The sequence below is a fragment of the Cupressus sempervirens genome, chromosome 4 (assembly GCF_028749045.1).
Source record: "Cupressus sempervirens isolate cs-2001-9-10 chromosome 4, ASM2874904v1, whole genome shotgun sequence".
Lineage (NCBI taxonomy): Eukaryota > Viridiplantae > Streptophyta > Pinopsida > Cupressales > Cupressaceae > Cupressus > Cupressus sempervirens.
In genome coordinates, this window is record NC_143121.1 from 490,697,015 (window position 1) to 490,713,228 (window position 16,214).

Genomic DNA, 16,214 nt, shown 5'->3' on the forward strand with positions numbered 1-16,214 from the left:
CTCTAAGAATTTGTAGGGAATCGCAAGGGTTCCCAGAAAGGAGATTCTCCCCTGAAGCCATGTCCACCATCAATCACTTTGCTTGTTATTTTATTTAGTTTTCATATTTTTCTTACCTGCATCTTGCAACTTTTGACGGTTTTCCTTTGAAGCTGGCAAGATATCCAAATGATATGATAGTGTTAGTTGAGATCATCCCACAAGCTCTGCAGGTGAATGTCCTCAGCAAGAGTGTGAAGAAGAAAGGGAATGAGTTCCCTATGAAGGTTGGAGGATTCAGTTGTGACACCTGGTCTGATGCTAAGAATATGATGAAGGTTTTTGAGAAGAAGTACAAGCTGGATATGTATGAGGTCATGAGACCTTTGTTCGACCCCAAGGGATATGCTAAAGATGTCCTACAAATTGGGAGTGTAATGAAGCATGTCCGAACAATTGAAGACTACTCCATTAAGTTTAAAAATTTGATTAACAATACTGCAACCAAACAAACTTCAAAAACAGACTCAAAGACCATACAAAATAGTAAAATCACATAAAAGTATATAAATTTGTGACAAAAATATAACGCTTGCAACCTTTGTTACCGACTCTAACTACTCTAAATTACAACTATTAATTAAAAGTTATAATAAAATAAAATCAAACATTCCCTAAATCAACAAAAAGGACAAAAAAACACCAATTCCTTCATACAATTCGACATTCCGTACGGAGGCGAGGCTCGTAAAATTGAACATACGGACGTGGCGGCAGCAGAGGGAGAGGGAGAGGGAGCGGGAGCTGCAGGTGCAAGTAGGCATTCAATGCGGCCTAACATTTGTAGCCCAGTTAAGAGGGAGTGTCGATTTTGGAAGCACCAGTTGTTTGTTTACATCTTATTGGGGTTTTATGACTTGAGAAATGGGTCGTCAGGCCAGGAGATACTTTGCTGAAAGAGATGCTGACGCCTTAGTCTCAGAATCAGAACAAGAAGAGGAATCGGAACTGGAGGAAGATGAAGAGGAATTACGATTACACGAGGAAGAAGAGAAGCAGCTTGAAGACGATAGGCTTAAGAAGGAGAAGAAAATTCCCATTACAATCGTCCTCAAAAAAGTCTGCAAGGTATGACTCCTACACTATATTGTGAACATGTTATCTTACCTTACGGAAATTCAAGTCGGCTAAATTTCCGGGCAGCAATCTCCCTTTATTATTGAGGTTAGTTCGAGTTAATCTTTTCATAGCCACGACTAATTTATTTCCTTTCAGTATCGTAAATTCTGGAACCATTTGGAATGAAATACTAGTTTAGTACCGTCTCAAGGAATATTAAATGCATTTAACTGCACTGATTTCAACCCCATTGTGAAACGAAAGGCCGTTTCGATTACATTCAATTGAAATTATCTTTTCGTTAATGACACCTTTTGTCGGTGCATTCAGTTAACAAGTCTTGCTGTTTTCATTACAAGCGGAATTTATACTTTCCCGTGAATTATCTCTAGAAATCTCTAAATTTTAATAGTGTTATTTCATTCTATCGTTTTGGAGCCGACACTGTTTGTTTCTGCTAATCCAAAGTCATTGTGTTGGCCAAGTTTTTGTGAGCTAATGTATTGAGTCTCTGCGAGCAAAGTCGCTATCCAAGCAAGCAACGCCTACAACGTTGAAGTTACCGGCTATGTTGGCTTTGGCTCGAGTGATCCAAAACATAGTCTTGTTTTCGATGTTTCTGTAACTGATCACGTGTTGTTTGTTTTTGCGGGCACTTAGATGTTACCCGAGTTGTTAAGAGGATATTACATTTTAAGCCCATCCTTAGAATCGAAAATTTCATTCGCGAGAAATTAATTCAGAGATTTTGTCACCGTTGTTCGGGTTTAACAATTGTTTTACCCATGTTTTGTGTTTTGGATACCAACAACTTTGCGCGCTCTCCCTGCAAGGTTTTTTTGGGGAGATCTGCACCTCCCTGGAATGCTTTTGGTGCATTGTGTTCTAGCTGTATGAAAGTTTGCATATTGAGTCAAATTCTAAGCTAAGATCATGTCATTTCTCATTTGTAAGCCAAATTTGAATTTTTGTTGCTAGTGGTTACCAATATTGTCATTGTTGGTTTCAGCTAATAACATTTCAGGGCCAATGTAAGGAATTAGGCTGGTTGAACACAGAGATTTGGGCGATGAATGTGATGGAGCCCTAAAATGTGGCCTCCATTTGTGATAAAACATTTTTTGGAGACTTGATAAAGTTTTCATTGTTGTCAGTAAAATTGATGGAGTTTCTTCTTGTGAAGAATCCTAGATTGAGTTTCAAGGAATGAAGCGGCACTTATTAGTATATAAGGTTGAGATAAAGTTTCCAGGCATAATGAATTGGATTGATGAATTTTTTTTTCACAAATCTGTGATCCCTGTAGAAGGGGAGAGTGGGAAGTGGAAGCTCGAGAGAGGAGAACATTTTGTGTCTAAAAATGGCGGCCTGATTGCAGATGAGGATCAGAACAACATGCCTTCCCTTGGTGAATTAATTGCTAAAGGAAACCAGATGTGACAAATATTCTGCAAAGGAAAGTAGATTGGATGGATCTTCATTAAGGAAAATGGATGTGATGGATCTTTGCAGAGATCAATTACCTTGCAGATGACCTCAAATTCTATTGACATACCACACTTAAATCCTTATCATTCAGAGTTCCTTGTCAATTGACACGATAATGAGCACGAACAAGATTATTGTAGAAAATTTGTGGCAGAGCAGGATTCAAACCTTCATGCCAGTAGTCCACAGATATCTGCTAGTACCTCACCCCCAACTTGTAACACTGCTGAAATAGGGAACCTGGGCAAAAAATAAAGCAGGAAATGATTAGTGTTCAAATCATCTTTTCGCAATGAAGAGCTGAAATTTAGCAATTGCTCAAAACCTAACGTGCTGTTTAAAGATAGGGCTAGTGGAAATTCTAGTGCAGATGGTTTGACTTCTTCAAAAGAAGCCAGCGATTTTACTGGAATGTTTAAGAAAGCTTCAGGAAAATCTGTCAGTATGTTGTCTTTGTCCTTGGAAAGAGCTAGGGCAGTTCTTGGCAAGGATTTTGGTTCAGAATTAAATGACCCTAGCTCTGCTGATATTTCACAGAATAGTGAAGTTAGGGGACTGTTACCAACTGCTTCCATAATCCCTCAGCTGTTACAACCCCATCTATCAAGAAGGCACAGTCTCTTTGTTTTGAAGATGTTACATCTGAAGTGTTGGAATCCCACAGTATGCTAGTGCCTCAAACTACTGAAGCAGAAGATCCTGTAGTAGTTCCAACATGTTCTATCATGAGACCACAATCTACTATTTGTGAACATCCTACTTTGGAGTCGATCAAATCACATGACAAATCTGTTCCTCAAACTACGAATAAGGATATGAAAATGTTTCAAACTGCTTTTGGGAATCTAGTGATAGTGCGTCCCTCATCCATCAAGAAAGCCCTTGCTATTTTTGGGAAGTCGTCGACAACAGATTTGCACAAGTCAGACATTGGATCCACTCCACAGAAAGCAAGGAAATTTTACATTAATCAGCACCAATCATTAATATATCTAATATTTCATTGCATTTGTTTCAGGATTGATGATGGAGTGCGATAGAAAGGATAAATTGTGTGGGTGAAACTTCCACCAAGGAGCGCATCATATGTTGATGGGATGACTTAAAATCTGAGAAGAGGGCACGATATTTGTTTTCAGACATGGGTTACACTACCCGTTCCAAGTCATAACCATGGTGGCTCTAAACTGTATATGATTTGAATATTGTGTGGAAAAGAAAGAGGAATGTTATAGATTATGATTTGGAGAAAGAAGTTGTTTAGTGGATAGAAGACTGCACAGAGAAACATTCACGGGAATAAATGAGATGGCATCCGATGTTATAAGCTACGGAAAAGATTAAACCATTGGTTATACTCCAATATAATTAAAATCATATTAAATATTAAATACTGGTTAGTTTTTTATGAAGAGGTGCAAAGTTCGGGAAAGCAACCGACGTTTCTTGCCCTCTTATAAATATGAGATGTAAAAGACACAATAGGGGGACAATTCATTAATTATATTTTAAAATTTTACCTATCCTATGCTCAATGATATATTTTTATTCTTTTATTGATAAAGAAATGATTTTTTGAACTAAGCCTGTGGATGGTGGATTATCGAATGAATTCTTGTGCGATTCTGGAGTTGAACTGTATTGGATGGATCATCCATAAGGAGTGTCTCCAGTATAATTTTATTTCCGGATTAGTAAGAAATATTTATTTTAATTTATTTGCATTAGAGTTTTGAATTATTATTAAGTTGTGTCCTTTATAAATATTTTATTTATTTTCTATAAATATTTTAAAATTTCGACAAATGAACCGGGTCATTATTGCATTTTAAATTTGATGAACATAGATATTGTGAAATATTTTATTGTTTCCATATTTATGTCTAATTTGTCTCTGCAGGAGTTAAAGTGCATCTTAGATGTCATGTCCCCTATTCAAATAATTAAAAAAAAAAAAACTTTGTTAAGGCAGGCAGGCTCCAAAAAGGTGAAATTTCGGGAAAAGAGGCTAATCTTTGGAAACCAATGGACTAATAAATAAAAATTATTATTAAATTATATTTTATTAACCCTTCTTGGACGTGAGTTAGGGTTATGCCCTCTTTAAAAGGGGTTTGGAGGCATTTTGGGCTCATTCTACATCTTGATTCTTGCTAATTTTCTTGTTGTTCTTCAGAGGCTGCCAAACCTGTGGAGAAGGAGACCCAAGAACGGGAGTTTGTAGGTTTCCAGGAAGGCTAAGGACGGGAGTTTGAAGCCATTCCATGTGCATGCTCATACAGAGTTTGCCTTTGTGCTGAATAGTGCCGATTTGGGTGTTTTCGGGGTTGTTTTTGGTTTGAGTTTGGGTTTTTAGTTGAGTGTTTCATATCAGTTTGGTTTGCTGCTGTATTTCAGACTTTATGATGTTAAAATAGAGCTGAATATATGTATTGGGTCGTGATTAAACTTCTGAGATAGTTTATGAGTGTTTTGTGGTGTTTTCGGGCATTTTTGTGTTAATTTCGGGAGCCCGATTGAGCATAGTTTTGCCCTACATTTGTGAGCTGTTGTGTAAAGGCTATACAAATCTGGAAATGTCATTTTGTAAGTTGTTATGCTGCTGAAATTTCTGTAAAAATGTCCATTTTCAGATTTATTAATAATTTGTGAAGTTGTGAAGTTTTTGGCACTAATTTGGACATACCCGATTTGGGTTTTATTGGAAAATTGGCAGATCTTTGTAATATTGGTTGTTTGATTTTAAAGTTCTGATTTGAGGCTGGAAATATCATAAAAAAAATCAGTAAAGGGACATTACAGTGGTATCAGAGCCGTGATCTTGCCAGCCTGAGGGTTTGTAGAAGTTGCATGTCAGTTTTAACAACTACCCAGATCTTGCATGTCAAGTTTTGATAACTACCCAGATCTTGCATGTCATATTTTATGATTGCATGCAACTAAGTGAAAGAGAAAAAAAATATTTGCAGCGAGAAAAGAATAAAAAAATTTTGATCAAACCCCCAGTTGAAAGCAAAAGTACAAAATCCAAAGAAGAAAACAGTATGGCTGATCCAGATGAGATGGCAAAGAAATTCTTCCAAGACATCCAAAATACTCAGAAGCAAACAGTGGATGGGTTGGCGGAAACTAGAGAGGCTTTGTGAATATTGACAGAAAAATTACAAGGAATTGCATCTATTAATGAGAAAGGGAGCACTTCAGAGGAGCCAAGAAATGGGAGATCCACACCATCTAAATCAACCAAATCTATTTTCTTGCCTGCAGATGAGCCACCAGTACCAAATCCAACCATTAATCCAGTGGAAGAGGTTACAGGTAATTTGATTACATTAAGAGCTACTTACAATGGCTTAGATGATGACTTTCGTAGTTCAGTTCCTTTTAGAGAATATGTGGATATGATGAACGCTTTGATGCCCAAGAAAGAGAATAGGAGGGAGCATGGCACAAGTGGAAGAGAGCTCAAAAATAAAATAAGCAAGTTTACAGCACCTACTTTTGATGGAACAAATAAAATTTCAGCTAGAGCATGGCTACAAAAATTACAAACTTTCTTCACACTTAACCCCATGAAAGAGAGTGATGCTATTCAATTTGCAAGTCTACACTTGGAAGATGCAGCCTATGATTGGTGGTATCATGGAATGACTACTCAAGGTCACGATCAGGTAACTACATTTGAAGATTTCAGTCAAAGGGTGATAGATAGATTTGACCTCAAGGATGATGAAGAGTACTTTAAAGAATTGTCAAAGTTGAAGCAAACCAAATCAGTTAATGAGTATATAGAAGAATTTCAAAAAGTGGCTGTTATGGTACCTGATATGAGTGAAAAGAGGATCGTTTATCTTTTTCTTGATGGTTTAGAAGATTCTGTTAAGGGTTTGGTTAAGGCTTTCTCACCCTCAACCTTACAGGAAGCTATCAAAAGAAGCTTGCAACTTGAAACTTGCGTGCCTATGAAATCAATCACTAATCAAAAACCCCCAAATCTTTGGCAACATAAGGGAAATTTTCAGAAAAAGACTTTCCCAACACTACCACCAAAAGATGTGACAAATGTGGCAAAAAAGAAAGTAGATGAAGAGACTAGGAGTGAATTACGAAGGAAAAAGCTTTGTTTTACTTGTAGAGAACCATGTGTTTCAGGACACAGATGTTTGGGGAAAGGTCAAGTGCACTATATTGAAGTTGCTTCAGAATCTGATTCAGATGAGCATGAGGAATTTCATGATACTAGGGAGGAGGTAGAAGAAGAGAAAGTAAAAGAAACCAGCAAGGATGGCACTTTAGCAGCATTATCAGGAGTCCCAAGATACCATCCCTTCCGAATTCGAGGGGTACTAGCAGGGCAAAGGTTGACTATTCTTCTTGATAGTGGGGCAATTGACAATTTTATTGATGAGGGATTTGTCATGAAAAGAGGGCTTAAAGCAGAAGATTTTGAGGGATTCAATGTTACTGTAGCTGATGGATTCACTATGCCTTGCACACGGGTGGTGAAACAACTCAAGATGACCTTAGGAGATTATGAGTTATGTGATGACTTCTATGTGGTTGGTATTGGGGAGACAGATCTTGTATTGGGTGTTCAATGGTTGCACTCTATCGGAAGCTATTACATGAACCATCAAACTATGGAGTTTAAATTTCATTCCAATGGGAAAGAAGTCATATTGAGAGGGTTATCGAATGGAGCACCTAAGGCGGTCTCTGCAAAGAGGATGGAGAGGACTTTTCGAAGAGGACAAGTAACATGGGCAGCAGGAGTCATAATCCAACCAACAAGCTCTCCAAAGAATCAAGGTAATTTCCATTTTGAAATTCAAAATATTCTTGATAAGCATAGTATAGTTTTCAATGATTTGCCTCCAGGATTACCACCAGATAGAGGTTTTGAGCATGTTATAGAGTTAGAACAGGGTGCCAAACCAGTTATAACAACTCCATACCGCCATCCAAGAGGTTATAAGGAAGAAATTGAAAAAACTATTAAAGAACTCCTGGACATGGGATTCATAAGGCCTAGCTCTAGTCCATTTGCATCATCTGTGGTACTTGTCAAAAAAAAAGATGGTACAATGAGAATGTGTATAGACTACAGGGCTCTAAACAAGAAGACCATAAAAAATAGGTATCCCATACCACGCATAGATGAACTCATTGATGAGTTACATGGTGCTGTATGCTTCTCAATTAAGATCAGGCTACCATCAAATCCGAATGAGGAGTGAAGATGTGGAAAAGACTGCTTTCAGATGTCACTATGGGCACTTTGAATTTCTTGTTATGCCATTTGGACTCACTAATGCACCTGCAACATTCCAATCTTGTATGAATAAGGTATTCAGTCAGCATCTTCGAAAATTTGTTTTGGTATTTTTTGATGATATCTTGATATACAGTAAAACATGGGAAGAGCATCTAAAGCACATAGACACTGTTTTGGGAATCTTGGAGCAGCAATCCTTCTATGCTAAGCTATCTAAATGTGAGTTTGGTTTGACAGAGATCCTATATTTGGGACATATTATAAGCTCTAAAGGAGTACAGGTTGATTAACAAAAAATTCAGGCAATTTTGGATTGGCCTCCACCCACTAATCTTACACAGTTGAGAGGTTTTTTCGGGTTGTGTAGCTACTATAGGAGATTTGCCAAGGGATTTTCTCAGCTTGCTGCCCCCTTGACTGATTTGACAAAGAAAGGAGCTTTTGTTTGGACAGAAGAGGCACAAAAAACATTTGATAAGCTTAAGGAGGTAATGAGTTCATGCCCTGTGCTTGCAATTCTAGATTTCTCTTTACCTTTTGTTGTTGAATGTGATGCTTCTGGAGAAGGTATAGGGGCTGTCCTAACTCAAAGGGGACATCCAATAGCATTTGAGAGTCGAAAATTAAATCAATCAGAGAAAGGGTACTCCATCTATGATAAGGAAATGTTGGCAATCATGCATGCACTTCATAAGTTTAGACAATATTTGGTATGTGGGAGATTCATTGTAAAGACAGACCATAATAGCCTCAGGTTCTTCTTGAACCAAAGGGATTTGAATGATCGTCAACAAAAATGGGTAAGCAAATTGCAAGCTTATGATTTTGATATTGAATACATGAAAGGAAAGAATAATGTGGTTGCTGATGCTCTCTCAAGAAAGCCCACTTTGTGTTCCTTATCATCTATCTCTGCTGATTGGAAAGTCTCCATAATTTTAGAGTATGCTAAAGATTCATTTGCTACCAAGATTTTGGATAAGTTAGTGGATGATAACAGGTACAAGGTTGTTGATGAATTGATTTATTACAAGAACAGGATCTTCTTAGTGCCAGGGTCAAAAACTAAGGAGGGGATATTGAGGGCCTTTCATGACACACCTTTGGCTGTTCACCAGGGATACTTCAAGACATACAGGCAAATTCGAGAGCGGTTTTCATGGAAGGGTATGAAGGAGGATGTCCTTAAACACATTAAGGAATGTATGGTATGCCAACAAAGCAAGAGTGAGCAAAATTTTCCTGCAGGGTTGTTGTAGCCACTTCCTATTCCCGAACAAAAATGGGAAAGTATTTCCATGGATTTCATCACTGGGTTGCCCAAGGTTCAAGGTAAGGATTGCATATATGTGGTGGTAGATAGACTAACTAAGTATGCACATTTCTTTCCTATCACATCTGATTTCAAGGCATCACAAGTGGCCGAATTGTTCTTCAAGGAAATTTTTAGATTACATGGTTTGTCTAGAAACATTGTTAGTGACCGGGACAGTAGATTCCTCAGCTCTTTTTGGAAGGAGCTCTTTCATTTGGTAGGAACTGAACTCACTCCTAGTGCTAGCTATCACCCTCAAACAGATGGACAAACAGAGATAGTTAATAAATGGATAGAAGGATATTTGAGGAACTATGTTTCAAATCAACAACATGCTTGGGTGAAATGGTTACACCTAGGGGAGTATTGTTACAATACATCTCATCACATGTCTATTGGTATGCCTCCTTTTCGTGCTCTTTATGGTTATGATGCCCTTTCCTTTGTTGATCTAATACTTTCCGATAGCAGAGTACCCGCAGCAAGTGATTTCATCGAGCAAAGCCAAGACATAATAAGGTCCCTCAAGGATAATCTACAACATGCACAAAACCAACAAAAGATATATGCTGACAGGAAAAGGATTGAAAGATCTTTTGAGGTGGGAGATTTGGTATTTGTTAGGTTGCAGCCATATAAGCAAAGCACCTTGAAGAGAAGTGGGGCAGAGAAACTCAAGCCAAGGTTCTATGGGCCTTATAAAATCATCAAGAAGGTAGGAGAGGTAGCTTATGAATTGGAGCTCCCACCAAACAGCAAAATACATAATATTTTTCATGTATCTTGCTTAAAGAAGGTTATAGGCCAGCAAACCATAGTATCTACAGAATTACCACCTCTTGATGATGAAGGGAAATTAGTTTTGATACCAGAAGAGATTTTGGATACAAGAGAGAAAAGGTTGAGAAATAGGAGCATCATAGAGCATTTGGTCAAATGGAAAGGATTACCCCTAGAGGATGCAACTTGGGAAGGAGCACATATTCTTGAGAATTCCAACCTTCATTGCTTGAGGACAAACAATATTTGGGAGGGGAGGACTTGTCATGTCCCCTATTCAAATAATTAAAAAAAAAAAAACTTTGTTAAGGCAGGCAGGCTCCAAAAAGGTGAAATTTCGGGAAAAGAGGCTAATCTTTGGAAACCAATGGACTAATAAATAAAAATTATTATTAAATTATATTTTATTAACCCCTCTTGGACGTGAGTTAGGGTTATGCCCTCTTTAAAAGGGGTTTGGAGGCATTTTGGGCTCATTCTACATCTTGATTCTTGCTAATTTTCTTGTTGTTCTTCAGAGGCTGCCAAACCTGTGGAGAAGGAGACCCAAGAACGGGAGTTTGTAGGTTTCCAGGAAGGCTAAGGACGGGAGTTTGAAGCCATTCCATGTGCATGCTCATACAGAGTTTGCCTTTGTGCTGAATAGTGCCGATTTGAGTGTTTTCGGGGTTGTTTTTGGTTTGAGTTTGGGTTTTCAGTTGAGTGTTTCATATCAGTTTGGTTTGCTGCTGTATTTCAGACTTTATGATGTTAAAATAGAGCTGAATATATGTATTGGGTCGTGATTAAACTTCTGAGATAGTTTGAGTGTTTTGTGGTGTTTCCGGGCATTTTTGTGTTAATTTCGGGAGCCCGATTGAACATAGTTTTGCCCTACATTTGTGAGCTGTTGTGTAAAGGCTATACAAATCTGGAAATGTCATTTTGTAGGCTGTTATGTTGCTGACATTTCTGTAAAAATGTCCATTTTCAGATTTATTAATAATTTGTGAAGTTGTGAAGTTTTTGGCACTAATTTGGACATACCCGATTTGGGTTTTATTGGGAAATTGGTAGATCTTTGTAATATTGGTTGTTTGATTTTAAAGTTCTGATTTGAGGCTGGAAATATCATAAAAAAAATCAGTAAAGGGACATTACATTAGACTAGTTTAAAATTGTGTTATATAATTGATCCTTCGGGTTTGAATTGTTAAAATTCTTTATAGTTTAAATACATTGAATTTTTATAAAGTTGTACACTTCAACTAAAAATATTGACTTTGATTGCCCATTTAATTAAGCACTGGTCTTTTATTCTTTATTCATAATCCATATGTTAGCAACTGTTTCATTTCTTTTCTTTGAAGAGTTAATATATTCATTTGTTGCAGTAATCTGTAATTATTCTTTATTTAAAACATTATCACATTTATACAATCATTTACATTTATTTCAGTTCATAATTTGCAAGATAAAAGCTTTTTATAATTCTTGCCGTTTTGAAAAGCTTTTGTTGCATTCGCATTCTAATTTATCTGCTATAAGCATCTTGGACTTAAGGTTGTTGTCTAGGATTAGGTACACCTGCCTTGGTTTTGCAGAGCCAGAAGTGCAAGGGATTTGGATCGCATCAATCAATCCCGTTAAGTTGGCCTTAACTGGTTGGATATCCCAGCATTGAGCGGGCAAGGCTCGTAGGATTCCAATTTGTGGTTTTGGGAACCAACACAATGAAAGGCAGATATGTTTCAAGGCAAGGGAATGTTTACTGGGGCTTTTGGAACATATCTTAATAAAGGGATGACACTTGTTTTTGTTTTCATGTTACAAAAAGGTGCATAGGTGACAAGGAGGACTTGTGGGAGGGAGAATATCATTTTCGGGCATCAACAAATTTGGAAAAATGTGGTTTAAGTGTTTAGGAGTGCACCTTAAGCCACTTTGATGCAAAAGTGCATTAGCTTTTCAATATCAATGATAGGTTAGGACAAATAGATTTTTTTCTTTCAAATGCAAAAACAACAATATTTGACCCTAAGGGAATGCAAAGACAGAGTAAGTTGCCTAAGTCAATGAAAAAGCATAAACAGAATTGTAATACACCCTATGAGTGTGCCCAAACCACTTAATGTCATGTTTGAAAATTGAAAAAAGGTGACATGGGAGCACTCACCTTCGCACCTAAGTGACAGAACCCAATTTCAAAACAGAAGAAAAGTGTCATTTTAGAGCACAAGCATACAGCTAGGGTTAGTTTCAAAACTCAATGAATAAACAATAAAAACAATATCTATGACCTTTCAAGAACACACCCAGGGAATATAATATCAGTTTTTGATCACAAAATTGTTTTGCAAATGCTAAGGCCCGAGTTGTTGAGTGCAAGTCAAAGTGAAAAAACATGTTTCAATCATTTAACCTATTTAAAAACATAGAAACTAGAACACCCAAACTTGGAAAGCAAAATTTTGCATGGAAAGAGGCGAGTTTCACCTTTAAAATGAAAAAGGATGTCATTGGAGCAAGTTTCTTAGCATCTTGTTGAGTGTTAGTGGTAGACTCTCTAAGTTTCATTGCAACTGCCCAAGGGTCAACACTTGTTTCCTTTCTTCCAACATCAAGAGAAGCTAGTGTAAGGAGTCTTTTCATTTTCTTCGATCTTGTTAAAGCCACTTCAAGATTGATGTTTTGTTATATATAAGGTATTCATCATTGACAAGGTTGATTTAAAAATGGATCCAATGTGCTTGATAACATGTTATATAATGGCCTACTTCCTCCATGCTCGAGAAGGTTTTAGATGGTATTGGACATTTTGAAACATCCTTTGGTAGAAGATATCTTACTAGTTTAGGTTTAACTTTGTTCACTATGGGTCTCATAAATAAAGTTCTATTTTAAGGACAAACACCTTACTTAGGTGGCATCAAAGTAGGGATTTGACTGTATATTTGGATTCCTCTTAAAAAGCTATGCAATTTAGCAAAAAAGGCATCCGTTTTCCACTTCCTATGCAAAAGTTATGGCTTTTATATTAAGATTGTTTACATATCGGGTGCTCCTCAAGAGCAACAATTACAACTTATTCAAACTCCTTATGAGCAATCACACTAGAAACAACAATTGGAAGACCAAGAGTCACCACTTAGAATCCACTTTTTACAATGAGATGAATATAACCAATGGAAGACCAAGAGTCACAACTTAGAATTCCACAAAGATGTCCCTCTTGGGATTTGAACCAGGGTGTCCACAATGAGAACTCATTGCTTCAACCAAGCTAAACCCCTTGGACAAAGATGTAGGTAAGAAAATCACCTCTTTATTGAGATTGCTGTTATAACCTAGATAGACTCCAATTTTTCTTACGAAACAGTGTTTGGCATTTCATCGAACACTTGGCAAGCAATTCTAGCTCTTCTAGTTATGCAATAATGTTTTTTGGTTTTGTCCAATTAATTATCAATTGGAAACTATAATGGAATTCACAGCATACTATGCAACAGATCTGAACTTGCACATTTTGATTTTTAACTTCACTATAACTAATACATAGTTCTGGGGAGAGAAAATATTTTATGCACAACTGATCACCTTTATTTTGATTGCAACATTCTAACAATTATATATGACAACTAAACAAATACAAATGCAGAAGTGAATTTCATGTATCGAGGATTTTGGAAAATGATGTATATCAGATAAACATGGCCTGTAGCTTTTCCAGGGAAATCACAGCTTACAGAAAAATGGAGTGATTACCGTGGCCCTTAGAATGTGAAACGCAGGCTTCATATACCAATCCGCGGGTCTGGAAAAATCAATGATCAGACCTGATATGTAATTGCAGGTCAAATCTGGGCAGCTGCAGTATGAAATGAATCAAATGCAGGGTCTGTATACCAACCACAGTGTCCAGAAATAAATCGCAGGCTCTCTGAAAATGAGAAATGTGGTCTGCTGTAGCTTGCATCCCCAATAACATAAATCACAGGCCTTGGAGAAGGACATCCAACCTGCTATGAATGATGTCTCAGCCTAGAAAAGGGTTGCAGGTGTCTTTAAATATCAAAATTGGTGCTTCCCAGTTAAAATGGCAGCCAAACATGCACAGATCGATTCCCAAATAGCATACACAGGTTGATGTGAAATCACCAAAGAAACTCTCACAATGTCAATAACAATCTCCAGCAGCATACTTCTCCTTAGCAACAGTAGATGACAGTAGGAGAATTGGCAAAGTACTTCAATGCACAATTCGAAAACTCCAAACCTTTATACCTCAGCAAGGGCATATAAATTCACAAACTCATAAATGTCACATAGACAACAAAAGCCATGTAGATAATCAAATAATTGGATGCTTTTTACAATGAAATATGCTCGTATTTATAATCCCTCATTGGAAAAAGTTTCCCAAAAGAACTCATATTCAGAAACAATACGAAAACAACTCTTTTAATAACATTATTTTAATAATAAAATGTCATTATAATAATGCGACTCTAAATATTAATTCATAAATATGAGCTTGTGCAATAAATAACCACATCTTGTGTAGTTGACAACGCACTACCAAAAATGACAACTGTCAAAAATAGACTTACTAAAAATAGCGAGTCCACAACTGAGACTCCTAATCACCCTGTCAGTTCACGAGGGTCAACATAATGAACTGACTCAATCATCTGCAGAAGCTTGCCAAAAATGGGGACATTACATAAATCACCCATTGTCTATACATGAAAAACTTTTTCAGATGTTTTATATTTTGATCTCCTCAAATTTTTAATTCCTTTGATTTGTAGGGGTTTTCTATGGCTTGGGAACTTTGCGTACGCATTGTACGCTTAGACTAAGTATAATAGAGCTTGTAGAGTCTTATAGCTCAAATGTTTGGAGGTCTTTTTGAGTTTTCTTTTCATATCTTGATTATTTAACATAGGGAGTCAGTGAAAAATTATAATTTACTCTCGGGGACAATTTTCAGTTGCTCGTGAGGACTCTTAGACAACTCAAGGGCTGTGGGATCATTTTAATATTGCTGTGATGACCATTTTCTATCATCCTTTTAGTTTTTCCCAATTTCTAATATAAAGCTATTTTTGAATGACTTTTTTCCATGATATGATTTCCTCATTTATATTCTTACATATGAAAGGATGTGTCTTTCCATCTCCTTAGTTTTATTACATTATTAATCTGATTACTATATGTTTATATTATTATAATATCAAATAAAATACTATTATATTTGTATACTATGATATTATCATATTTTAAGATCCACTATATTTAATATCTAATTATGTTAAATTTATATCTTTATAAAGTGTTACAAATATATCATTATATATAATAGATTATATTTTACTTTAATATTATTATTCTTAATTAAATAATATTATATTATAATTATAATATTATATTATTTTAATATTTATATATCCTATTAATTTGGGCCCATGACAAGTCCGCCCTTCCTGGAATTGCTTGCCCTCAAGCAATTTCTTTTAAATCCTTATAACTTGATAATAGCAATGATCTGATATTCTTGATCAGTCTGATCCGATATGCATAAATGGTTCTTTGTATTTGCCTTATGATTAATACTTCTCCAAGCATCCTGATCGGTGACTTATGAGGTATACTTGTTTGCCTCTTAACAAACTATTGTAGTTGATTTTTGTTAACTATTAGTTAACTGTTTAAAGCCGCTGATTTGTTATGAGGAAGAGATTAATTCATGGAGGGCCGACCTAGAAGGGATATGTCTTTTGGAAAGACAAGACCCTTGGGTTATATATAAATAGGAGCATGTTTGTGGATAGAAGACACAATTATTACCAAAGTCTGTTCTTCTAGCAATCTGCTCCAAAGGATTTATATCAGAGATAAATTTATAATTTCCAGAATTCATTTCAGATTTCTAGAACAATAACATTTAGACAAGACTTGTAGGAGATCGATTTTTCAACAAGACCTAAATCATTATTTCAGTATTGGTTAGAATTTGTAGAAACTTTTTATGGTATTAGAGCTCTGGTAGTTGAACCGAGGCCTACAAATTGACAATCAGACTTTGTATATCTAGCAACATCCTTTTATCTTCAATAGCAAGCACAAATAGACCCGAGGACAAGTTTGATGGGAAAGAACACGTTGTTGCTTGGAAATTCAGAATCATGATGTTTCTTGAAAACAATGATGTGAAACAATTAGTTGATTCAGCATCCAAGCAACCTGCTGTTGAACCTAATAGAACTATCTGGAGTA

At 36.4% G+C, this 16,214-nt stretch overlaps 1 protein-coding gene across 1 annotated transcript in view; it reads left to right on the forward strand.

Moving 5' to 3' along the window:
- Positions 1–683: 683 nt before the first annotated feature.
- Positions 684–16,214, forward strand: part of DDB2 (damaged DNA binding 2) — a 171,643-nt gene continuing 156,112 nt past the window's right edge. The window contains exon 1 of the mRNA XM_089825626.1: positions 684–1,107. Within this exon, the coding sequence (XP_089681752.1) occupies positions 904–1,107 (204 nt within the window). The 5' untranslated portion in view covers positions 684–903. The remainder of the gene's footprint in view (positions 1,108–16,214) is intronic.